The following is a 27733-nucleotide window of genomic DNA, read 5'->3' as shown; positions in this document are numbered from 1 at the left end:
CAGTCTCACAACTGTTGACTACCTTTAACTTCCCTTTTGGAAGATTCTGTTTCCAACGGACGCCTGGTTATGTCTCAGGATGCGTTTATCCAGAAGATAGACATGATCCTGGAGAAGTGCCCTAGTACTCTGGTGCTGATTGACGATGTCATTATGTCATTGTTTTTGGACCCAAGAAGAGCATGACAAGAACCTCCACAATTTAATAAGGATTGCGCGCAGACTTTGCTTCAACCATGAAAAATGTGCAATCAATGAGAAACAAATTCAGTTTTTTGGTGCAATCTACGATCGATCCAAATGGTATGCACCCTGATCCCAGCAAAGTAACAGAAATAAAACTGTTACCTAGTTCATTGAACACCACCAACCTGCAGAGGGTGTTGGGAATCATCATATAAATGCCACCTTTCATTTCACACATGTCAGATCTCATAGCACCATTGAGAGATCTCCTAAAAAAGAAGTGTAGTACCAGTAGACAGAAAATGACCAGAGATCCCTCGAGCAAATCAAGGATCTAATTTGCAAGATGTTCCTATCGTACTTTGGCCCTGCAAAAAAAAGAAAGAAAGAAAATGCATCATCCAAGTTGATGCATCAAGTAGAGGACTTGGCGCCAATCTCTTTCAAGAAGGAGAGCTCATAGTATTTGCATCCAAACCAAGAGACTGAACAACGCTATGCCAACATAGAGCAGGGGCTCTTTGGAGTGGTTTTTCACTGAACGATTCCAGATTTACATATATGGAAGTGCGTTTCAGTTGGAAAGTGATCATAAGCCTCTGGAAATGATCAACTTAAAAAATTTGGATACAGCTCCACCTCACCTCCAACGTATGCAACATTTGCAAGAGTATGATATGACGCTTGTATAAGATACAACATTAGTTGATGGATTCTCAAGGCTACCAAATAAAAAAGCTAAAAGAAGTCATTGACTTGGACCTGAGGGTGAATTTCGATTTTCACCCCCAAAACTATCTCAGTTACACCAAGCAACAAATGAGGATATCACACTGTGAATTGAAGGACATTATTCTAAGAGGTTGGTCCAACATACTCAGAGAAGTAGACAAAAATATGAGACCTTTAATAAACCACAGTTTATTATATTTGATAGAGGTGGATGATTTAGGATATTTTCATTTGCTATGTTTATGAGAGTGTTGGTAAAGTAGGTCAAGTAATCCTCATCATTGTTTGATTGTGCAATCAGAAGGGATTGACATTGTTTTTTGAAAATTTTCACAACTTTTTTTAGGTTCCAGCTTGGTATTTTTGGTTCTAGAGTTGTGTTCAGGTTTTCTAATATTATTAGAAAACGGTCATTCCTGTATGTGTTGCTTTATGTTTTCCAACTGTAATCCACGTATGAGATAAAGATTTATGGTTCAGTAGGTGCTAGTTGCCGAGTGTAAGTATGTGTGTTTGTGTTATATAGGCACAAATTTTTTTATTCATATTTACAGTTAATATATTTTTTTTTTCACATGATAATCCCCACTTATTAAGGCCTGGAGGCCACTCATGGATAAGGGTTATTGCATGTACAGTAATCTATCATAGTAATCGTTAGTAATGTTGATCTGATAAAATGTCGTATTTAAGGGGGCGGTTAATCAGGAATTTGTTTATGTTGGACTTTAAGACATCTGGGTTGTAGTCAGGTGGGAAACAGGCAAACAGAAGAGAGTTCCATAGGCGTTCTCTTCTAAGGAAGAAGCTTTGTTCATGGAATTTACGTTTTCATTTAGGCACAGATAAAGAGTGGGGAAAATTATTGACAGTGGTTTCAGCTAGACGAGTGTTTTTCATGAAATATTGGCGAGTGGGGACCAAAAATTGGAGTTCAGACGAGCACTTGCCATGGAAATAACGATAAAACAAAGACAGGCTCGCAACGTCTCTTCTGTGGGAGAGAGGTTGCAGGGAAGAGAAAAGAGCATCACTCACTAAGCTACAAAGTTTATTTTGTACTGTGTCAAGGTAGGATAGACTGTTTTTAGCAGCTCTTGCTCAGATGTGGCAGCAGTACTCCATCCTTGGACGTACTTGGCTTTTATATAGATAGAAAATTGCATCAGTAGTGAGATATCTACTGGAGCGGTAGAAGGATCCCACCATTTTTGCAGCGACCTTGGCAACAGATTTTATGTATGTGTTCCATTTCAGATCAGAAGTAAAGATCAATCCCAGAAGCTTGTCAAAACATGGAGCCTCCTCAAGACGATGCCAGATGGGAATCAGAGCGTTGATGATGTAAAGATAGAAGCTTGGTTTTAGATGCATTAAAAATAACCAGCCACCTCCTCCCCCATTGTACCACACACTCAAGATCAGAGGAAAGAGAATCTGAGAGAACTTTGTCATTTACTGCCTTTGATGTGTTGCCATAGATGGTCGTGTCATCAGCATAGATGTCAACGAATGATTTAAGTGTTTTTTTATTGGTTTGTTTCTTAGCTTCCCATTATATATTTTGACTACTGAAGTCTCCCAATAGTATATATGGTTTTAAGAGTTGCCCAATTCTGTTTCACTGGGTGTGTCATTAGGTGTTATGTAAATTGAGCATATTGTTAAAGTTTTATGTTAGGTCACAGATGCGATAATCACTTGCATAGTGTGTTCAGGTTAATCTGCTTTTGTGGGATTTTATCATTAATGTGTCACCAGATGCTTTGTGGTTCTGGGGATGTATGTAGTTGGAAGGTGCGTAGTTATTTATGCTTATGTTGTTGCCTTCTTTTAAAAGTGTTTCCTGTAAAAAGATAAGTTTTTTTTTTTTTTTTTTTTTTTTACACAGTGATCACCACTTATCAAGGCCCGGAAGCCACTCAGGGATAAGGGTTATTGCAAGTACATTATGTTAGTGAGGAGATTTGCTGAAATGTTTACTTAAGGGGGCGGTTCATTAGGAATTTGTTAACATTGGACTTGAAGACATCCAAGTTGTAGTCCGGAGGGAAGCAGGCAGACGGAACAGAGTTCCACAGGCGTGCAGTTCTAACAAAGAAGCTTTGTTCATGGAATCTGCGTTTTGATTTAGGCACAGATATAGAGTGGGGGAAATTTTTCACAGTGGATTCAGCTAGACAGGTGTTTTTCGTGAAAGATTGGCGAGGGGGGACCAGAGATTGGAGTTCAGACGAGCATCTGCCATGGAAATAACGATAAAACAAGGACAGGCTCGCAACGTCTCTTCTGTGGGAGAGAGGTTGCAGGGTAGAGAAAAGGGCATTCCCCACTAAGCCACGAAGTCTATTTTGTACTCTGTCAAGGCAGGATAGGCTGTTTTTAGCAGCTCCTGCCCAGATATGGCAACAGTATTCCATCCTTGGACGTACTTGGCTTTTATATAGATAGAGAATTGCATCCGTAGTGAGATATCTTCTGGAGCGGTAGAAGGATCCCACCATCTTTCCAGCGACCTTGGCAACAGACTTGATGTACGTGTTCCATTTCAGATCAGGAGTAAAGGTCAAACCCAGAAGCTTGTCAAAACACGGGGCCTCACCCAGACGAGAGCCATCCATCACAATTGATGCCAGATGGGGATCAGAGCGTTGATGATGTAAGGATAGCAGTTTGGTTTTGGATGCATTAAAGGTAACCAGCCACCTTTTCCCCCACTGAACCACGCACTCGAGATCAGAGGAGAGAGAATCAGAGAGAACTTTGTCATTTATAGCCTTTGATGTGTTGCCGTAGATGGTCGTGTCATCAGCATAGATGTCAACGAATGATTTAAGTATGTGTTTAGGGAGGTCATTGATGTAGATCAGGAAGAGAGTTGGGCCCAGGATTGACCCCTGAGGGACTCCAGCATTTATATTGCAGGCCTCCGATTTTTGTCCATCTACCACTACTCTTATGAGCCTATCGGAGAGAAATGATTTAATGATTGAGAAAACATTTCCAGTTATACCGTAGCTGGAAATCTTGTGAAGTAGACCCTTATGCCATACCTTGTCGAAGGTCTTTGATATGTCGAGAGCAATTGCCCTAGAAAGGAAGCCTTTGTCAAGAGATTCACTAATCCTGTGGGATATAACCGTCAGCACATCTGCGGTAGATCTTGCAAAGCGGAAACCATATTGTGTGTCACTAAGAAGGTTATTCCTGCTGAGGTGGTTGACTACTTCTCTATTTAATATGGATTCCAGCAACTTACTCATAACACACAGGAGACTTATTGGTCTGTATTGAGAGGGAGATGACTTATCACCTGAATTCTTAAATACAGGGCAAACTGATGAGGTCTTCCAGGGAGTCGGAAAGCACTTCTCCTTAAGGCAGCGCTTAAATAGTTTCGTAAGTATGGGAGCAAGTTCTGGTTGAAGCTTTTTTAACACTATAATTGGGATGCCATCAGGGCCAGTTGCTTTACTGGAATCTAGGTTCTTTATTAGCTTGGCGACCTCATGCACGGATATTTGTATGTTACCTAGCTTGTTCTGTGTTATAGGAGGAAATATGGGGAGTTGATGGCCTTCGTCGCATAGGGTAGAATTAGCTGCAAAGTTCTTTGCAAATAGTTTGGCCTTGTCTGACGCTGATGAGATGACCTCTGGTCCATTGATAATGGTTGGTAGGAAGGTAGAAGTGATGAAATGAGTAATAATAATTCATGATGGTTTGCTTTTATATCTTTGATGTTCCATTGTAAAATTCTGTTTGTTTGTATGGATTTGTTGGTCATTGGGTGTTATGGGTTTTGTTTGCATCCATCACCTTTGGTCTATTTTGTTAGCCATTAGTGAAGTTTTGACAAGAGAATATTCTTTTGACTCATGTATATATCCAACACAGTACGACACAGTTAATCAACCGAGAACCACATCACTCTCGAAAAGCATATAAGATATCAACGGATACACACTCGAGTCAAAACAATGAAAAGATATGCTGTTGTCCTAGCCCTAGTCATTAGTGCCTGATCTTCGATCTATCCATTTTTTCAAATTTGTTTTGGATCGAGCGTGATCTGTTTATTTTGGTTTTAACTTCTTTGTTGGGTGGTGGGTTATTTTTCTCTTTGTGAGTGATTTTTTTTTGGTGTTTTTTTTTTCTATAAGATGAATTGAATTTTTGTTTGGGAGTTTTTTTTTTTCAGTTATATAATTTTTATTTGTTGATTTGCTTTATCGTTTTTTAAAACTTCCATTAGTCTCCTCATTTCATGGAGTCATTTTGTAATATTTTCATGTTGGATAAATTTGTTTTGGTTCGGTTTGAATTTTATTTGGTTCGGTAGTATGCTTTTTTTTTGTTTTGTTTTGTTTTTTCAGAATATCCTGTATTTTTGGCTAAGTTATGGGCTTGTTGGACGGTTATATTTTTTGTATATTTTATTTTATTAATTTGTTTCTTCCATTTGTCACACTCTTTTGAATTTGCGCTATGGCATTTTTGGCAACTAGTGCACTTCGGTTCTTTGCTTTGGTTCTGTGCTTTGTTATCCCCACACCTCATGCATATTGAAAAGCTTGTACATCAGTCTTGATAGTGTCCGTATCTCTGGCAGTTATATCATCTGAATGGGTATGGTATGCAGAATTCAGTGTTTACTTTTTCATACCCTATTTTAATGTCATTTAAGATTTGGTGGGTGTTAAAGATTAGGATGTAGGTAATTGTATTTATGATTTCACCAGATCTTTCAATTTGGATTCTTTTGACATCGATAACATATTGGTTTTTAAGATTAGTTCTGTCCTCTTCCAAGAGGCACTGGGATAATTCAGTGTTCCTGATAACTCGTTTACTAGTAATAAGCGTTTTATATGGGGTAAGTTTTTATTGAGGGTGGGGGTCGAAAAGTCTCCATGTGAAGATCTCTGTGGCTTGTTTTTGACTTGTTACTAGTAATGTAATTAGGTTTGATATTTGATGATATTTTCTATTTTGAGTGGAGACAACTTTTTTATGGGTTCTCATCCGATTGCTTTTATTACTATGAAGGTTTTGATTTTGTTTCAGAGTTCAAACTAGTGTGTCTGGAACGATTTTGTCTAACATTTATGTATTTTATCTATTCAGCCCTATATGGGAAGTTTTTTTTGGGGGGGGGGTACCACTTCCCCCAACACAATAGAGATACAGAAGAAATATACTCGTCTTGCTGGTGGATTCAAGTACCTGTATTTCTTCCATTTCTAAAGGTCTCGTTTTTAGGAAAAATTTGATTTCTCAGCTATGCTTTTTTTTTTTTACTGTTTATTAACTCCAAATAAGGCACAGTACCACTAAGTTGTAAGGGGCTACTAACATGGACGAGATTTTCCAGGATACTATGTAGGGAGTCGGACAGTGAGATGTCTGTTCACATTACACTTGAACTTCTGCATGTCAGTACAGTCAAGAGAGCAGAGGCCTGAGAGGGAATTCCAAAGCCTCGCAGTTTGAGGTAAGAAGCTATTTGAGTAGAAGACTTTATGGCATCTACGGATCTCTACAGTGTAGGGGTGGGATTGTGCTGCTTGTCTAGTTTGTCAGGAGAATTTACATCAAGTGCATATTAGTGCTTTGAATTCGTCTAAGCACGTACCATTAAAGTACTTGTAAAACAGGTACAGAGATGCCACATTTCGGTGATAGGACAGAGGTTGGAGTTTGGCCGACAGTGCGGGACCTATTATGTTGGCAACTCTTTTTTATAACCCTATCTAGGAGTGAGAGACTAGTGGTAGATGCACCAGCCCAGATGTGCCAACAATACTCCATGCATAGGCAAATAGTCGCTTTGTAGAGATACAGGATACTCTCAAGTGTGAGTACCCTAGCACAGTAGAGAAAGTCCACCTTCCTTGCAGCAGCCTTGGCGGTTATCTCAATGTATTTGTTACAATTTATGTTTGTGAATGTTAAGCCTAAGATCTTGAGGGAAGTACCTTCAAGTAGTGTATCATTAGCTATGGCAATCAGTGTTTGAGAGGGTTTCTTGTAATTATTAAAAGAAATAAACTTAGTCTTGGTGGCATTGAACGTTGCTATCCAGTTATGGCCCCATTTTACTACAGTAGGTCTTCTGCTAGAGTTTTAGCCCTTTATTTAGATAGATATTCATTAGTTTTTTCGTTGAGCAAAATGTCATCAGCAAATATACCCATCTCAGAAACAATCTTATCAGGGAAGTCGTTTATGAATATCAGGAATAATGGTCTGAGGATTGATCTCTGTGGCACACCCACATATGTTGTTAAGATGTACGTGAATCAAGGACAACCTGGAATTTTCTCTTATCTAAGATTGATTTGATTATGTTAAGTAAGCATCCAATAATACAATATGATTTCATTTTGATAAGAAAACCATCGTTCTAAATCCTGTCAAAGGCCTTACATATGTCTAGGGCTACTGACCTAGCCTCCCATGCCTTATCCAGTGTGTGATATATATGTTCAGAGATTACAGTTAGGATATCTGCATTAGAATGGGTCAGAAAGTTTATTATCTATGAAGTTGCGAACTATTGCTGGATTGATTCAGGATTCAAAGATTTTGGCAAAGTGATGAAGGAGGCTAATAGGGTGATGATTTAGTGGATCAGTTCTCTTGCCAGAATTTTTGAAAACTGGTACAATGGAAGCAATTTTCCTGCAGTCTGGAAAGCAAGATTCAGTAAAGGAATTTGTCAAAGAGAGAGAACTGGAGCAACTTTTGCAAAATATTTTTTTAATAGTATAGCAGGGATAAGATCAAGCCCACATGCCTTTGAGATGTTTACATTTTTTATAGCATTATGAACAAGGGTGATTTTCAGATCAAGTGTGGCTTCAGTTCACAAAGAAAAATTTGGGAAGGGTTGATTAGTTGGAGTTTGAAGCAAACCATCAGGCAAGCAGATAATATGCAAGTTATTTTAGTTTATTTAAACTATAAGTATTATATTAGGAAATATACCTTTATAAAAATTTTAATTGTTTATATATATATATATATATATATATATATATATATAAGTGAAATTGTCTCTGTGTGTGTGTGCATGTACATTTCCCTACCACACAACTCTGTCAATTAGATTCGAAATTTGACATAAGGGGTATTGTGATTTGAGAAAATCTTTTTAATCCGTTTTCGGCCAGAAATTTGGCTGTCAAGAGGTCAAAGTTCAACGATTTGACCTTTGAAAACTCTACCAAACTCCTCCGCCAATTTTGGGTCTAAACACTTGAAATTTTAAATGTAGATTACTTGGACATAAATCAGATATAAAGTTTGGCCTGAGCCACCCCCAAATGTTAAGGAGTCAAAATTGTGGTGAAAGTTTAAAAATTTGCTGTCTCTACCAAATTACTCAGTCAATTTCTATCTAAACATTTGAAATTTTACATAAAGGATATTCAGAGATAGGGCAAGCTTTTTAGTCGGTTTGGGTTGAAAATTTGGCTGCCAAGGGGTCAAAGTTCAAAAGATTTAACATTTGCAGTTTTTAGCAAACTACTCAGCCAATTTTTGGTCTAAACCTTTGAAATTTTACATAACAGGTTATTATGTCTCAGTTTTGTCCCTTAAACAGTTGCCGGACATTTCCCTCGACTCAACACTGGCAAGTTAACACTAATTCTAGCTGCCTTTCTAGCCACATAGCTCGGTGGTTTTTTTATCTCCCATTATCCTTTTTAAGGCATCTCCAGTAAGAAACATTAATTATCCCCTTCTTAGAAACACTTTAATACCTTAAGGTTATTTTTTATATTATTTCATTTCAACTACGAACTTTGTTTATTTTCTTTATCCACGTGTTCGGCCTACTTATTCCTAGCTGTGTTGTTCATTTCCTTACGCCTTCCCATTCAGCCCTTTTAACTTTTAGTTCCTGGACTTTTTCTCTTTGTATTCTGAACAATGTTGTTTGTTTGTTTCTTTCTTTCAGTTTTTTATCATATCTACCTTCAATAAACCTGTTTATGGGATTTCCTGTCTTCAGAGTTTTGATTGCTAGTACGCGTTTAATGCTAACTGTTTAAGGATCATATGTTTCTAAACAACGCATCCTGGGGACAGTATACAGGTATTCTAACATGTGGTAAGCATTTTAATCAGTTTTGGAGCAAAAATTTCGCAGCCAAAAACTCAAAGTTAAAAGAGTTTACTTTTACTACCAAATTTCTCCAATTTTGGGTCTAAACACTTGAAATTTTAGATGTAGGTAACTTGAACATGGGTCAAACTTTTTATTTTGATTTGAAAGAAAAACAATAAATGTTAAGGGGGTCAAAATTGGGGTCAAGGTTAAAAAAATTATTTCTTCGGTCTCTACCAAATTACTCAGACAATTCTTGCTCTAAACATTTGAAATTTTACATAAAGGTTATTCAGACATAGAGCAAGTTATGAACAGTACATAGAGCCCGAGCAAAGCCGGACTGAACTGGTAGTATATATATATATATACACACACACACACACACTAGCAAAAGTACCCGTCGTTGACTGGGTTCAAAAACAGCCTACAGAAAATGGATTCTGATTTATGAAAGTATGATAGGTTATGAAAAGGAAGGGTTGTAAAGAGATAGCTTCGAATTTGGGGGTATCAAAACCAAAGCAAAATATGATGAAAGTAAAAATAAAATACATAAACCCCATAATTTATTATATCATACCTGTTCACACTGAAACACTTATCACGATATTCTGTGGATCTATATTAAAAAATCTTGTTAAACTTTGTGACATATTTCCATTCTATGGAGGTTAGGTGCGAACAAACACTCCATAATTTTATTATACCATATTTCTTCAAACTGAAACATAATTATCAAAGTATACTTACGAAGATAGATATGAAAAGTCTTTAAAGTTTGTGCCTATTTCCATTCTATGGAGGCTAGGCGCGAACGCAGACCCCACAATTTTATTATACCATCCCTATTTAAGTTAAAACATACTTATCAAAATATTCTTATGTACATCTATATCAAAAACACATTTTTTTTTAATTTTTAAATTTTTTATTTCCATATTTGGGGGACCAGGCACGAACGCAGACCCCACAATTTTAATGAACCACCGTTCTTCCAGATCAAACATACTCATTCCTGTGTCTCGATACATCTTCTATCATTATATGTAATCAGTTTTTTAAAATAGTCAACTATATAGGAGCCTATTCGTGACCACACACACACAAACACCTTTATATTATAGATATACATATATATAAGATCATTCTTGAACAGGATTTGATAGTACAATAAATTTTATCACATTTTATCTTGTTTTTGAAGAAACTGTGGGGTATATGGTTAGAAAAGAAAAAAAAAAAAAAGAAACGTACCGGGCGTATCTGCATCGCTCTTTGGGAAAGAAGGAAAGGATGGCCAGCGCATTTGTATATGCAAAGGGCATCTTGGGAAGGCAGAGCATGATGGGAGAAGCTATTTTTTTCCCCTGTCTCTTCCTTTTTTTTCTAGATAGGAGGATATAAAAGCAGGGAAAAATTCCCTGTGGCAGCAGAGAGAAAAGAATCGTGAACATCTTTTGAAAAGAATTTTGTATTGCTGACATTCGGATTGTGCGGTGTGATGGCGAGAGGCCAGGTGTGGTCGATTGGAAAAGAAGAGGGCAGAAACGTGCTGTTGTCGAGAGAGTGACTCACTCCTTCCTGAACCCCAGAACCAAATCCTGATTATAATGCTAGAAGCTATTTTGGCGAGTCAAGCAGGTTAACATGGCTGACTGGAGACTCAACTCAGATGTTGAGATCCTTCACTGGGGAGAGTGACCTAATTAAATGGCTGGAAAAATTAAAGATGGTGGCAAGGTTGCAAAAAAATCGAAGACGTGGTCACCCTGCTGCCACTCTACTTAAAGGGGGAAGCCCTCACTATTTACCAACAGATGTGCGATGAAGATAAGGGAGATCTTGCCTCAGTGGAGCAAAGACTGAAATTGGCTTTTGCCGAGAGTCCATTTGAAGCACTTGGCAAGCTTGAGGTGGACAGGCGAGTCTGTTGACGTCTTTGCTGTAGAGATCAGAAGACTGGCAGGATTGGCTGGTTACGTGGGAAGGAGTCTGGAGATGACGGTAAAGCTATACCTAGTGAATGGCTTCCCAGAAGAAATCTCCGCGAACATGCAGAGAATCACTGAGATCAATACGATGGAAGTGGACGATCTCTACTGATGTGGACGAGTGGGGCACATTAGCCACTATTGTGTTGCTGCACGGGACAAGGGAAACGAGTGAAGGGGAGCCATTGCGCCAGTGGTTCCCCCTTCTATGTGGAAATGGCGCACAACGAAACGTTGCCTCAGTTACCGGTAGTGGTCAATGTGAAGAGAGCCATGGCCCTTGTTGACTCAGGCTGCACCACGACATTGGTAATGAAGAATGTCACTAGATCATGGAGCAGAACCAGGAGTATTAAAACCATGGATGGCAGGGAGGTGAAATGCCTGGGAGAGACAACAGCGGAAGTACTGATGCAAGGTGTGCCTATTGGACTATGAGCCCTGGTGTTGGATCCTCGTGTTAGTGATGTTGATGTGGTTTTAGGTGTAAGTGCGATCAACCAACTAAGGGTCGCTACATTGAGAGGGGGCCCAAGTAACTTTTGGACGCCTCAGCGCAGTAGGAATGGCAGGAGTGGAAGGTGATAGAAATATCAGAACACAAAACCAGAGGCTGCATTGAGGACGAGGGTTTCCTGGCGAGGTTCGATGGTGAGAGGTGGACGGTGGAATGGAAATGGATCTCCGGGCCTCAGGAACTACAAAACAAAGTAAGCTGCTACGAGAAAACACTGCGAGGAGAAAATAAGAAAAGGATTCAAGGAAGACGTGGAGAGGTGGATAGAGGAGGGAATTCTGAAACCGTGGACAGGGGAAGAAAAAGGAGTGTTACTATTACTGGCAGTTGTTCAACCCACAAAGAATAAAGTTAGACCGGTACTGGATTTCAGAGAATTAAACAGATACGTAGCCTCCCACACTGGAAAGTGGATTGATGTATGCGAAGAGGTGATGAGGAAATGGAGGAGAATGAAGCAGGCCACTAAGATTGTCGACCTGAAGTCTGCTTATCTCCAGATCCATGTAGATGAAAAACTCTGGAAACATTAATTGGTCCGGTACAAGGGGAAGTTGTATTGCCTGACGAGGTTAGGCTTTGGGCTGAGCTCAGCCCCAAAATTATGACTGCCATGCTGAAGACGGTGCTGAGTAAAGACTGTACAATGGACAAGGCCACTAGTTCGTACATTGACAACATTCTCATGGAGGAAGCAGAGGTGACAGCAGAGAAAGTGAGAGGCCATGTCGCGAGGTATGGGTTGATTGCAAAACCGGCGGAGTCCCTGGATGGAGGAGCAGCGTTGGGGTTGAAACTATGCCGAGATGGCAAAGGAAGCCTTGTCTTTAGACGAGAGAATGCAATACCCGAAATCGGAACCAACCTGACAAAACGAGAACTCTTCTTAGTCTGCGGGAGACTGGTGGGACACTATCCAATCACCAGTTGGCTCAGGATAGCGTGCAGATTTATTAAATGATAAACGGGTACTGATGGCTGGGAGGGCCGTGTGACGAAGGAGGTCATGAACATGCTACAAGAAATCATCGCAAGAGGTACGAAAGAAGACTCAGTAAAGGGAGAATGGTAGGTCAGCGGCGGAGACGTGGGGGTGATTTGGTATGATGCCAGCAGTCTGGCATTGGGCGTCGTATTAGAGATGGGAGGCGTAACTGTGGAAAATGCAGCATGGTTAAGGAAAAAAACCAACTATTCCCATATCAACGTAGCCAAACTGGAGGCCGTTATGAAAGGAATCAATTTGACCCGGAAGTGGGGATTGAAAACGATTGAAATCAAATCCGATTCGGCAACGGTAGTTTCATGGATCAGGTCAGCAGTGACTGGCGATAAGAGAGTTAGGACTAGAGGTGCTGCAGAAATGCTGATCAAGTGCAGGCTTGGAGCACTTGCAGATTTGATAACGGAATTCCAGTTGAAGGTATCTGTAGTGCTGATCCCATCAGAAAAGAACAAGGCGGATTCGATGACACGGGTAAAGAAGGCCTGGCTGCAAGAGAGAAAGGAGGTTTTCTCAGTATGCTGTGCAGGAGAGGAAGTTAAAAAGTTACATAAAATGCACCACTTTGGTCGAGAATGGACGTTATTTCTGGCAAGAGTAGTTTACCCGGAAACCACCGAGAAGGAGGTCAAGGAGGTACTGGAGCATTGTCAGGAGTGCCAATTGATAGACCCTGGACCATCCAGACATGAAGCAGGAAAGTTACACATTGCAGAGGACTGGAAGCGATTGGCCATTGATGTGACCCATTATCGCCATAAGCTGTATCTGTCGATGGTCGACTGTGGATCGGGGAAGTTTGCCATATGGAGAGAGATCAGGGCAGAGCTGCATGGGCGATCGGAGGGGTCATCGAAGAAATATTTTTGGAAAGAGGGCCGGTTGAGGAACTGTTAATGGACAATGGCCCCGCTTTCCGATCAGAAGGCTTTAAAGAGGTGTGTGATAGGTGGGGAGTAAGGCAATTCTTTAGGGCAGCGTATCGGCCGAGTGGCAATGGGATAGTGGAGAGGAATCATTGCACCATCAAGGCTGCTGCGGAAAAAAAGCAACATTTCACCCATGGAGGCGGTGTTTTGGTACAACATCTCACCGAAAACCAGACAAGATGAGACAACTGTGCCTCATAGAGCCATCTTTGCATATAAGTGGCGGCATTCGTGCAACAAAATGGTAGGAATTGAGGGCGAAGAAGCTACCATTAAAGTGGGGGAGGAGGTGTGGGTAAAGCCCCCCAATGCAAAATCTACCACTTGCTGGGGGAGGGGGGTCGTAACAGGAACGCAGTCAAAGAACAACGTAATGGTGAATGGCGTTCCCCGGCATATCCTAGACCTGCCTCGTGTAACCCTGCCGGAACGCAGTGATGGCAGTGAAGAGGAGGAAGTCAATATCCACCAAGAAGCTACAATGAACCCCAATTCGACTTAGCTCCACATTGTGGTTCCTTACAACTGGACGAGAATGTCTGTAGTGAACCTGAAAATGTCAACCCCCAAGAAGTTGTCCCACAGAGGCCTCAACGTGAGGAGGAGGAGGCCTGCTTGGATGAAGGATTATGAAGTGTCTTATTGATCTCAAAGATCAGGGGGGGCGTGTGGGGTATATGGTTAGAAAAGAAAAAAAAAAGAAAAAGAAACGTACCGGGCATATCTGCATCGCTCTTTGGGAAAGAAGAAGGAAAGGATGGCCAGCTCATTTGTATATGCAAAGGGCATCTTGGGAAGGCAGAGCATGATGGGAGAAGCTATTTTTTTTTTCCTGTCTCTTCCTATTTTTCTAGATAGGAGGATATAAAAGCAGGGAAAAATTCCCTGTGGCAGCAGAGAGAAAAGAGTCGTGAACATCTTCTCTTGAAAAGAATTTTGTATTGCTGACATTCGGATTGTGCGGTGTGACATTGGTGGTGAGAGGCCAGGTGTGGTCGATTGGAAAAGAAGAGGGCAGAAATGTGCTGTTGTCCAGAGAGTGACTCACTCCTTTCCGAACCCCAGAACCGAATCTTGATTATAACGCTAGAGAAACTGAGATGCCTTAGGATATTTTTAATCTCATGTTAGGATTTTAATTCACAAGTTGTTTCTATATATAATAATTGAAAAACATAATACAAGAAACATGTTCTTACAATGAACACATCGATTTTAAATATTGAACATTGTATTTTCATAGGTTTAAAGAGATTAATTTGATGTATTTCTGTTTAATTTTCAATTTTGGAGCGATTACAAAAGTTTTCACGTGCAGGCATATGGACAGCCATGTTTGTTTTAACAGGACAAAGTAAAACTAGTTTTGTTTTGAACTAAAAGACAAAAACGCTATAAAATGAGTTGAAGCAAACAAACTTACTCAGATGAAGTATAACTTGTCTTTGGTAATGTTTGTTTTTTCGTCCTTATTTGTTCCGTTAGATATGGTAACAAATGGTCACATTTTTTTTTTGTTTTTGCTGCATGTATGGCTATTTTTTATTTTATTTTTTTTAAGAATCGCATAACAGTTTGAAAGAAAAAAAAATTAAATATCATAAATAAATCAAGTTTTAATAAAGAAGAAAAAAAAACATTTATGCAACATAGCCACCAACTAATTAAAACATTGAATAACAGTTACATTTTCAGTACTGGTACATCTTTTGAACCAGACCAAATAGACTTTGTTCAGCATCTTCAAGGCGTTTACATTAAAAGCCGGAACATTTTGAACTGCTTATCCAACCAGAATGGTCGAGAAGTGGACGACAAATCTTTTCTCTACTAGGATATAAAAGAAACTGCGCACGCGCGAGTTCGTTCTCTATGGACTCCAAATCGGCTGAAGGTACATTATATGCCTGGCAGTGTTCTTAGCTAGGTTTTGTATTTGAATGTGTTCAATAATCGAAAAAATCCTGCAAAAGAAGGAGCAGGCGATTTTCAAAGTTAATACCTAACACGGTCTAACATCACAAGTGCATTTAAGTTTAAATACCACACCAACAATAAGGTCAGGCACATAAAATCTATAGTAGGTTCTTTGATATGACAGGTGTGCGATAGAAATGAAGGTTTCTGTTTAGAGCATAGTTGAAGCATGATACTTGACTTTTGCATTTTAAACTTTAATTCAAGCCATTATATATAAAAATAATTTTATAAAATCAACAGTAAGTTTTCTAGAGTGTAGACTACAATGTATCGTGGGCTAAGTCACTGTGGAGAGGGATGTGAAGCTTCCTCCTGGTGCACCGCAATGGGTTCCCAACTAGAACAAGCAATCTATTCGATTAAAAAAATGGGTGATTTCACCGATTTCGATAACAATCAAAATATGGGAGAGTGGAATATTCGTTGATCATCATTCAATCCTGTGCAACGTCGGTCTCTCTGCTAGCATACCTATAAATTGATTACATCTTAAGATTTTTGGCAAGCAAGTGAAGAAGAATGATTAAACCGAACATGAATTTCATAGCTGTAGCAAAGACAGTTCGGTTTCCTGAAACGGTGATCCAATTTTGTTAGAAAAAGAAACTGATAACAGAATTGCATCTTGTTGACCAACTTTCTTCTTCATTCTTAAACATCTGCACTAATGCCAAAATAAAACCTAAATGAATCGGGGGGGGGGGGGGCGAACATTTTTAACCCTAATCCAACTTAGTTGGTCCCCCTCCTTGTTTCAAAGACTATATAAGTGCTCCTTCCTAAAAAAGGTCATCTGTAAAAATAAATAATCATAATTGCAGTACTGATAGTTCCAAGAAAAAATAGTGGTCGATGTTCTGTTGTAGTGTAAGGTAACCTTTACCGAAAACTTTCTTGTTATTTCAAATGTCTGCTAAAGACTCCACCGCAATGTGATAAGTCACTTCACTATAAGAAAACACTACTGAAGGGGCTGAAATTGCACAAAATAGTCCCAGGGTCTAGGGGTTCATACCATGCATATGCAAATGGTAAATTTGCGACGGGTTTGATTATCAGATTCGTTGTCAGTGACCTCGAATACCTCTAAAATAAAAAAAAAATAAAAAAACAAATTAGAGTGTTTGGTGTTCTGTTGCATCGTATTTACCGAATTTTTTTTTTTTTATAGAAAACAAATTAAATTTCTCGACTTCAAATAATTTGAGTCTTTGTTTTTATGTTGACAAGCAGCTTCAATTTTGATTTTGTTTACATATTTTCTGCATCAGCAAAATTCGGTTTTCTCTGGTTCAAAAGATGTACCAGTACCAAATTATATATATTTTTATTAAAGTTTATGACATGCTCAACATAGTGGCATTAAAGGCAATTTAATATCACCTAGGAAGTAAAAAAAACAAAAAAACTTTAAATTAGCAAACAAACTGATATTTCCAAAATGGACAATTATAAAGCTCGTTAATATAAAACTTGTAACTATGATTTATTTAAAACAATTAAAATATAAAAATATTGCTTTATTGCATAGTTTTTATTTTAAATTTTAAATAAATTATTTATATACTAGCGGGACCTGTGGAAATTCCACAGCAGACTCATTCATACATAATATATTGATGTTGGCATTCTGTGGATGTTCAGCGTAAATAGAAACGCTCTGATATTATTGTAGCTCTTTTGCTAAAACTGCAAAAGTATTTATCTAAGCTAGCAGAGACAAACTCGCAACATCTCTTCTGTGAGATAGAGGTTGCAAGGAAGAGAAAAGGACATCTCCTACGAGGCTACAAAGTCTATTTTGAACTCTATCAAGGCAGGCCAAGTCTTTTTTAGCAGCTCCTGCCCAGATGTGGCAACAGTATTCCATCCTTGGACGTACCTGGCTCTTATATAGATAGAGAATAGCATCAGCAGTGAGATATCTACCGGATCGATAGAAAGATCCCACCATTTTTCCAGCGGCCTTGGCAACAGATTTGATGTACGTGTTCCATTTAAGATCAGGAGTAATGGTCAAGCCAAGAAGCTTGTTAAAACTTGAGGCCTCCTGAAGACGAGAGCCATTCAAATGATGTAAGGATGCGTGCATTAGCTTGAATTAAAACCGAAACCAAAACTTATGTAAAAAAAATGTAAACATATAAGCTCTACTCTCTATTATTTGTGTATAGAGCTTTTTATTTGGTTGTGATTAAAATATCTATATATAAATACTTATATTTATATTAGATCGAAGTTTACCATTGCTTATATCAGGTAAACATTGCATCTCCTTAGATTTCACTATTTTATATATATAACTTGAGTTCCTTCAGCTGAAACCGAAACCAAAACTTCTGAAGAATTCTTGGCAAAATTATTTATTACAAGTAATCGAAGTCCATAACAATTAAACGACTCGGATGTAAGCGTGACACAGAAATTAAATAACACATACACTATCGTATTAATATATAGATAACTCACTAAAAGACTACTTCTTTTTGTCTTAACTCTTCTTCATTCCAACTTTTATGTCAACTAGATTTACAGATTTCCATCTTGGAAATATGTCAATGCGTTGGCTAATTTCCTATTTAAAAAGGTTTTGTCTGGTAATTATATCGTTTTGGATTAATTTCCCAACTTTCAAAAATTTCATCAAAAATAATTTATGTGATGAAATTGACCTTTTTCTGTAGAAAGTTGAAAGATGAAGACCATGAAAGGGTGGAGGACGATTAATGGTATCAACTAAGTTTGATTACTTATGGTTTATGTCAGGAATCTGTTGACATTGAATTTCAAAACAACCATGTTGTAGTTTGCAGAGAAATTTCTCTTGATGCTAATCTCAATATTTGCTGTGATTTTCACTCATTTGAATAAAATTGATTGGCCATAAATTGTATTAGTCTCGGAATCAAAGTGATGCTATCTTTGTTTTTTTTAATGTTAAACATAGGATTTAAATTCAATAAAGCACATTAGTAAATGATTTAATAATTGGTGGAGGGGTATAATGCCAAAGACATGACACTTGCGCACTACCTTGAAAATCTGGCCTCTGAATTTTGTAGTTTAAACATACGATGATTCATTTGATTTAATTTCTATTAAAAAATGAAGACGTAGGTACACCAGGCACCACTTTTTATCACTCTATTTCATCTGAACAAAATTTAGTTTTCAAAGTTTTTTTATTTTTACTATCATGAGCAGTATATATTTGTGATATCTGGTTTCAATAAATAAAAAACTTGTGTTCAAAGAAGAACACTGGAGCAGTAAACACCATCTCCCGGGGCATTAAGTACTGTCAGGTTTACTATGTGCAATAATATATATATATATATATATATATATATATATATATATATCTCACACACGCACACACACACCTCATTTTGAGGTCTTCAAATGAAATGCTGATGTTCGTGTACTGTATGTGATGCTAGGGATCACGGATATCACAATGAACCCAGTTAATGCCATCCCTTCTACCATATCTGCAACATTACTAAGTGTTAGTATACATAATGTTGACAGTTAGTTTCTTGATCAGGATCAAGTCTTCTGTCCTGGTATTTCCTGCTTTTCTTCTTTCCCACATTCTCTGGATGCTGAAAAAAAATTTCCTAAGAAGTTTCCAGAACTCTGTTAATACTGTCATCTGCTAAGGGGTTCCCCCTATATCAGAATTGTTGTATTCTCGCGGATCTCCTTGCTACAGATTAAAATTAAGGATTTAGGGTTAGTTTGAGGTAAGGGTTGAGGAAGAAGTCACTCAATGAGTATGGATGAAGATAAAATCAGCAATTCTGAAAATGAAAGGGAGGAGAAAGATGACGGTCCCCGGAGAGGAGAAAGGAAGATGGATCCATAGATGCCATAAAGCCTTCTACTAAAATAGCTTTTTCACCCTCGGCTGCACTTTGAAATTCCCTCCAGGGCCCCTGCTTCCCTGACTGCACTGGCATACAAAAATTCAAATGTAAACAGACATCTTGCTGCCCAACTCTCTAAATAGTATCTCTGCAAATTTGATCCCAAATGATAGTCCTTCACGAAAAAAAAACAAAAAAAAACACCATCCCTAATACTGACCAACTCTTTGATCCCTATTCTGCTACAACGGTGCCTATTGTGGGTGTCTGTTACAAATCTTGTTTCATTTGTATTTGGCAGGCATATTTATCTACGAGAACCTTATCCAAAAACTCAAACCAGTGACCGATGATGTTGGGATGTAGCAGTTAAACTATTTACTATAAGCGAATCAATGCCCGGTGCCAAAGTGATTCAGCCACACTGACCAATCGGTTGGCAGGGCGCATTGATTTGAGCTGTCCCCTTAAGAATTATTTTTAGCCGTTTGGGATCTCAGCTGCGATCGCCAGAGAGACGCTAACAAGCGACCTATACAGACCTCTCTTACTCACCCCTCCCACTGCTACTTGTTGACGACTGCAGTCTGATGGCAGACGACACCTTCCAGACATTTACACTTTCTTTCTTTCTCTTCAGTCTGAGATACAATCTCGCCTTTTCTAAATAAACCCTTTATTATTGTTTTGTTAAAAGCAATGTCATTTGGCCTTGTGTTTATTCAAATAATTATTAGGAGAGAAATGCACAACATTTCCCTCCTATATCTTTGTCTTGACCGAGTATTCCTGAAGTGCCTAATCTTATATGGCACCAAGTCTGGATGTTGGCATAAAACCCCTCGTAGCTAGTCATACTTTAGACAAAAGGATTTTTACATTGTGGGTCTTTTGGCCTCCTTAGAAGGAAATCCCCAGCACACATGCTGTCATCAGCTTGATGCATTTCAACAAGCCCATTTTCAAACCGCACTTTCCAACATTTGTTGATAGAGATTTCCCAAATGTGCTTCTGAGCAATAACTTTTTGTTTATCTTAAAATAATTGGCTGCCTGACAGACATCTGGTTCTTCATGATGTCCTCATATGTGGCAATCATCCCCTTTGAATGGTTCAGATTCTTCCTTTATTCCTCAGTCTTTTTTCGATAATTGCAAACATTTTTATTGGGATATTAGATACCTGTATCATCAGTAAGGTTTCGTCTAATTACAAATTTCTAGCTTATATAACTTCCTAAAAACAGATTAAACTTAAAATAAGGTTTCTTATTACTTGTATCATTTTTTTGCGTCAGAAAAATACAGACATGAGGCATTAAGCATCACTTATTTTCAAAAAGAAAGATAATTTTTTTGGTAATTTTGAAAAAAAAAATACAACTACATGCATAATGCTTAAATCAATACTAGTACAAAGTAATTAACATGCTGGAAGCATAGAAAGAACAGAAGTTCAATTTGCAGGAATTTTAAAAATTTGTATGAAAATTGGGATTATATTTGATAAGCTATAGAGATGGACTACTATGACATATTTTCAGATCTAAAAAAAAAAAAAAAAAGTTAAAAAAGTTTTTAAAAATGTGTGTAAAATTTGTTTCACACTTCGCTTTGATATATCTCAATTCTTCAGCAACAAAGGAATAGTTCGTAGTGGTTTCGCAGAGAAACAAAAACAAAAATCCTTAAAAATTTGTCAACTGGAAGGAAGACAACTTATCGGCTTAGCACAAAATGACTACATTTGATGGATTCAGTAAATGATACTCTTGAGAAACAAGGCCTTTGATTTTTCAGTGATCAGGCAAGCGTGGCGGCGTGGCGCTTATTACATGCCATAGTAATGCTGTAGAGAGGCTTATGGAGGGCACCTAGTTGGTTACCTTAAATTTTGTTCAAAAGCACGTAAAAAAAAAAAATTATATTTTTGTCGAATGGATATTTTAATAAAGATTTAGGTTAAAAAAATATTTGTAAATAAGGAAACGTTTAATGGCACTATCACAGCAAATCGAGTTCATTGTAGAACAGTTCCGGGTGCTGGTGCAGTGGTGTGCACACTGCAGTGGTGCAGGTGCACGTATTGATCCACGCTATTTTTATTCTTTTTAAATAGTATTTTCAAATTCAATTATAAAGTATAGAATAGATAAAAAATAAAGAAAAAAAAGAACATTCTCACCATGTTAAGAATGCCTTTCTTAACGTTATTTCAGCACGGATCAATAAGTGCACAGTGCACTGCAGCAGCGAGTAGTGGCAGAGTGACTGCACTAGTACCGAGTTCCGTTCACGCAAGGAAAGAGTTAACAAAGCTCCCCTTAAAAATGGCTTCGGTATGTTAAACTGTACAAGTACCAAAATTTTACTGTCATAATTATTTTTGTAAATAAACATACTTCCATGAAAGAAATGATTTATGTGCTATATGAGCTATGTTTAAAATATAAGTTTTACAAGTTACAGATTTTCAAGATACACCGCTGAGTGCGCAACAACACCAACAGTCAACACTTCAGTTTATCTCGGCCAGGATGCCATCAAAGGCTTAGATCTAAAATTTCAAAGAAAAATAAATGATACATAAGCGAACTGGCAAAAAAAAAAAAAAAAAAAAAAAAAAAAACTACGAAATAATTATTCACTGCAAGTTATTTTTTGTTAAATTTATCATTGGTGAAAAATCTCTAATAAAAAAAAATATACCTGTTCAGCCTCATCGTCATCATCATCATCATCATTTTCTAATTTCCTTTTGTTGTTCATAGGTTTTCTGTGTTAAACAATTTGTCTTTTAAAATACTTCTGTGGTTTTGAAATTAACTTTAGCGAAAACTGGCATTTATTGCAAAGAGAATTAAGAACATGATCGAGATGGTGCGTTCTAACCAGGGGGGTGATAGGTTACAGAGTTCAGTCGATTTGTTTGGGTAAAAAATAAATAAATAAAACACACACACACATTTATATTTCAATGAATATAACCAACATTTTAAGAGTAATTTCAGAATTTTAAAATTAATATTTCTTATTATATAGGTTATTTTATTTTTTTAACACCACATGCTTACGCGAACAGCATTTATTTGTTTTAAGAAGTATAAGAAAAATAATTGACGCTTCTACACTATTAGAACGAAATTTCGGAAATCGTAATGCTGAATTTCACATGAAAACAACGTATTTTTAAGATGATTATCAAAAAATTACGAAAATCGATAAGGTAGAAAAATACGTATTAAAAAAAATAAAAAATAGAATTTGATGAAAACGATCGTAAGACATAGAAGAGTTCAAAAGAGAGGTAAGTTTCCTTTCGATTTAAACAAGATGGCGGCAATTTTTCACCTGCTATCACGATTAAAGGTTTTTTTTTTTTTTTTTTTGTCATTTAATAATGCAGTAATATTCAGGTAATTCCGGCTGCATAATTTGGAAGCTACTATTGTGACTTATTAGAATTGATAAAAAGTCACTTGAAACCATTGGTTTTTTTTATTTGATAACTCCTTTTGTTGCCCACAAAATCTCGTCCCAATAGTGTAGAAGCACCAAATAATTTGTTTTATTAAAAAAAGAGAGGAGGGTGGAAATGATTCATTTCACCGAATATGTTATACAAAGTTGTCTAGTCTGTGTTTCAAACACAAAAAAAAAAAAAAAAAATTGAGCACAGAATTTAAACAAGAAAAAAGTCACCTCACGTATTTGGTGAGACTTTTTGGCCGGAAGGGAGTCACCTGCAATGTATTTGTTTGTTTCTGTCATTCGTCTGGCAACACCCTGTCCCAACAGCTGTTTCCTTTTGGAAGAAATTTGGAAAATAAAGTCACAAACGTACACGTATTCAGAACTTTCTTTTTTTTTTTTTTTTTTCACTTGAGGAAATTATTTTATTAACAAATCTAAACCCGAAAACCCCACTTTATTATAGTTTGTATCCATCTTAATTCATGTTCATGTTTTTTAGCGACGTTAATTGGCAGACTTGACTCAAAGTACCTGATGTCGTCAGTCCAATCACATGTAAAGAAATACTGAATTTAGATAAAAATGGCACAAGAAAAAAATGGCACGGTAAAAATGTTACCGGTAAAAATGGTAAAAGTGAATACATAGGTAAAAATGGCACTTGGAAAATTAAGACCTATAGAAACTCATACGATGGGGAGGGGGTACCAGTGTACCCCCTCCCCATCGTACTACCCGGTACCACTTATAGTAGCTCCAGGTGGGAGTCTCTAATTTGTAAGGGTATCAGTCGATGTTTGTTGCCTGAAGAACTAATTTCAGGTTAACCTCCCTTGGCAGGGACAGAGACTTATATTGTAGAGAATGGCGCGAGAATAAAATAAGGTGCCAGTAAACCAAGTATACGCGTTGTTTTCATTAATGGGAATCTGCATGCAAAGATAATGAAACATGTTGGCAGCGGTCGGATGAACAGAGTTCCAAGGAAGAATACAAAATGGAAAATGTATTGTAAGAAAAATAAACAAAGATAATGTTTGATTTATTGTGTTACATTGCACACACACACACACACACACACACACACACACACACACACACACACACACACACACACAGTTTGTTTTGCTTTATCTGGTCATTGTGATCTATTTGCGTTTAAATAATATGAAAAAAGAAGTTTAAACTAATTTAATCGGCCATAAAACACAAGATTGTATTGAAAAAAAAAGTGTCCGAACTTAACATGGAAGAGATAAATAGACCAGTGGCAGGGATATGACCCCCACGACCTCTGCATATGAAAATAATCTGTCAGCGAACTGGAAGCTGTTTAAATTAAGATGGAATAACTATGCTATCATCACGTATCTAGCGAGACAGCCAGTACGATACCAAATGGCGATGTTGCTGCATATACGAGACGAAGCGTTAAAAGTATATTATGGGTTTCAATTTCTGACTCCGGAAGAAGAGAGAACACCCAATGAAATTCTCCAAGCGTTTGATAAGTATGCCATTGGAGAAATTAATGAGACATACGAACGATATATCTTCCACACAAGAAAACAGAGAGAAGGTGAAACAGTGGAAGCATTTATCACGGCACTCCGTACGTTGATAAAGACATGCAATTATGTGAGAATTGTGTCTCTTCCATACTACGAGACCAGATAATTCTTGGAATACACAACCCCCAAGCGGAACTGCTTAAAATGAGACAGTTGGACTTACAGAGATGCATAGACATATGCAAACAAACTATCGGAAAATGCAATGCTATACTCTAGAATTCTGAGACCCGAGGCAGTTAACAGAGTGGACTTGAAACCTAAGGGAAGGCCAACAACCACAGAAAGTAACAGAGGGTGTAGGGCGTGTGCATTGTGACATGAACACAAAAGAGTTTTGTCCAGCTTTTGGGAAGACGTGTTTCAAATGCAATGGAAAGCACCACTTTACAAAAAGATGCAAATCAAGAAAAAAGAATATTCGGTTTGTTGGAAAACAAGATGATAGCGATAGCAGTAGTGATGGTTCAGACTATGGACACTTGGACAGTGTGACCACGAAAGAAGGAATCAATTCCATCAGACCTGAAGTGATAAAGGTAGAAATGATGGTCAAAGAAAGCTGGTTGTTTTTTCAGCTAGATAGTGGAGCCTCAGTGAACATCCTGAATGAGAAACATGTGGTGGGAAAAACACTTGAGCAGTCCAATAAGTCACAAATGAAACTGTTAGGAGAACGTCGGATAAAAATGATAAACCCAAAAACCGAACTCAAGTATGCAGTGAAGTTTGTCATTGTAAAGGAAGACTTCCATCCACTACTTGGAGCGAATTCCATCCAGCAAATGGCACTCATTAGTGTGAACAATGACAAATTTAAGAGGGTTGCAAACATATCTCAAAAAGACAGCAGCCAGCACCCGGAGAGCATCATTTCCGAATTTTAGGATGTATTCCAGGAAGAATTGGGTACATTACCTGGAGAGGTTCATCTGGAGGTGAACTCCAACGTAACACCACATGATGCAGCAGCTCAAAGAATACCAGTGGCTATCAAGGTAAAAGTGAAAGCCGAATTAGAAAGACTGGTCAAAAAGAAGTGAACGAGCCAACACCATGGGTAAGTGCCTTATCACTGGTAATAAAAAAAAAATGGAAAGTTACGGATATGTATTGACCCCAGACCTTAAAATAAGGCTCTTAAACCGGAGTATTTCCAGTTACTGGTACTGGACGATCTCCTCCCAGAACTTGCTGATAGCAAAGTTTTCTCAACTCTTGATCTAAGGGATGGATTTTGGCACCTGAAGTTAGATGAAGCCAGCAGTCGCTTGACCACTTTTGCCACTCCATATGGTCGGTTTCGATGAAAGGTTTTACCATTTGGAATTGCTCCAGCCCCGGAAATATTTCAAAGAGAACTATATAATAATGTGGCCGATTTGAAAGAAATCATCAACAAAGCAGACGATCTTCTGGTGGTCAGGATTGGTAAAACGATAGAAGAAGCAACAGAGGACCATTATAGAAAACTCAGAAGGCTGTTGCAAAGATGTCGTGATCGTGGGATGCGATTGAATGCTGAGAAAATGAATTTACGGCAAACATCTGTATCATTCCTGGGTCACAGGATAACCTGTGAGGGTTTGCTTCCAGATCCTGAGAAAATAAAAGCCATAAAAGATATGCCACGGCCAACAGACATTAAGGGAGTGCAACGATTGGAAGGATTCATGAATTATTTGGCAAAGTTTCTGCTCCACATCTCTGATGTGATGGCTCCAATTCGCAACTTAACAAAGGCGGATGTGCCATGGACATGGTCTCAGTTCCATGAAGAAGCTTTTGAGAAAATCAAAAGTTGGTGAGTGAAGCACCAGTATTGAGATACTATGACCCCAACAAACCATTGGTCGTTCAATGTGATGTAAGTGAGAAAGCAATGGGGGCTGCATTGCTACAAGAAGGTCAACCGTTAGCATATATCAGTCGAGCACTCACAGACACAGAAACCCGATATGCACAGATTTAGAAAGAACTATTGGTAGTTGTTTATGCCTGTGAATGGTTTCACCAATACACATTTGGTTAACAGGTTACAGTATTGACTGATCATAAACCATTAGAAGCAATAATGAAAAAGGAATTGGGGAAATGCCCAAAGCGACTGCAAAATATGTTAATGCGGTTGCAAGTTTACAATGTGATTGTTCTGTACCATCCTGGTAAGAAGATGTTCCTAGCAGACACATTATCAAGAGCATACATTCATGGAATGAGCAATGAATGTATTCATGATGATGACTATGTCCAGGAAACAGAATATATTCCAGTGACAGAGGGAAGGTTGCTCGAATTGTGCTCAGCCACAAAAGAAGACAGATGTATGCAGATGTTACAGCAAGTAATTGTGGAAGGATGGCCAGAAGACAAAGTACATCTTAACCCAGAGGTGAGACCATATTTCAGCATGCGGAATGAAATGATGGTACAAGATGGATTAATATTTAGAGGAAACCGAGTAGTAGTACCAGTGTTAAAAGAAAATTGAATTCCACACACGTAGGGGTCGAAGGATGCTGCAGAAGAGCAAGAGAATGCTTGTACTGGCCAAATATGAATAGTGACATCAGAGACTTTGTCTCAAAATGCCTAACGTGCAGGAAATAATGAGGTAGCCATTATGGTTCATTAAATTCCGGAGAGACCCTGGGCAAAAGTAGGAGTAGATCTCTTTAGCTTTGCAGATAGGGACTATCTCTGCACCATTGATTATATGAGTAATTTCTGGGAAATTGACCATCTCCCGACTACACAAGCTAGAACGGTGATCACTAAGCTTAAGCACCATTCTGCACGACATGGGATACCAGATCAGGTGGTTACTGATAATGGACCACAGTTTAGTAATCAAGAATTCTCCACCTTTGCAAGAAAGTGGTGTTTTGCACATACACCCGTCAGTCCTTACAATAGCAAGGCAAATGGAAAAGTAGAATCTGCTGTAAAGATGGCAAAGAACCTTTTCCGGAAATCAATGGAAGATAAGGCTGATCCATACCTAGCAATGCTGGATCACAGGAATACGCCAACCAAGGGTCACTTATCACATGCGCAGAAGCTAATGTCAAGAAGAACAAAAACACTTCTTCCAACCAGAGAGGACCTACTCAAATCAGAATTACACAAAAATCTAAGCAAAACAGTTAAGTGGGACAGCAGAAAGCAAAAGAATTATTTCAACCGGAAAGTAAAAGCACTTCAGCCAATGCAACATGGGGATGTGGTACATATTAAACCATACATAAAAGGTCAGCGAGAGTGGAAGAAGGCAGTTGTGTGGCAGAGACTGGATGAGAGGTCATACAATGTCAAAGTTGATGGGGAGTTGCTCCGACGTAATAGGGTGAATTTTAAAAAAA

The 27733-nt window shown here is 38.1% G+C and overlaps 1 protein-coding gene across 1 annotated transcript in view; it reads right to left on the bottom strand.

Moving 5' to 3' along the window:
- LOC145276890 (cyclin-O protein B-like) overlaps nt 1–22205 on the bottom strand; it is a 57332-nt gene extending 35127 nt beyond the window's left edge. The window contains exon 1 of the mRNA XM_080128325.1: nt 22036–22205. Coding sequence (XP_079984451.1) covers nt 22036–22095 — 60 coding nt within the window. The 5' untranslated portion in view covers nt 22096–22205. The remainder of the gene's footprint in view (nt 1–22035) is intronic.
- Between the last annotated feature and the right edge of the window lie 5528 nt (nt 22206–27733).

The sequence above is a fragment of the Euprymna scolopes genome, chromosome 5 (assembly GCF_053919585.1).
Source record: "Euprymna scolopes isolate OS-2025 chromosome 5, ASM5391958v1, whole genome shotgun sequence".
NCBI lineage: Eukaryota > Metazoa > Mollusca > Cephalopoda > Sepiida > Sepiolidae > Euprymna > Euprymna scolopes.
This window is presented reverse-complemented; position numbering and strand designations above follow the sequence as displayed.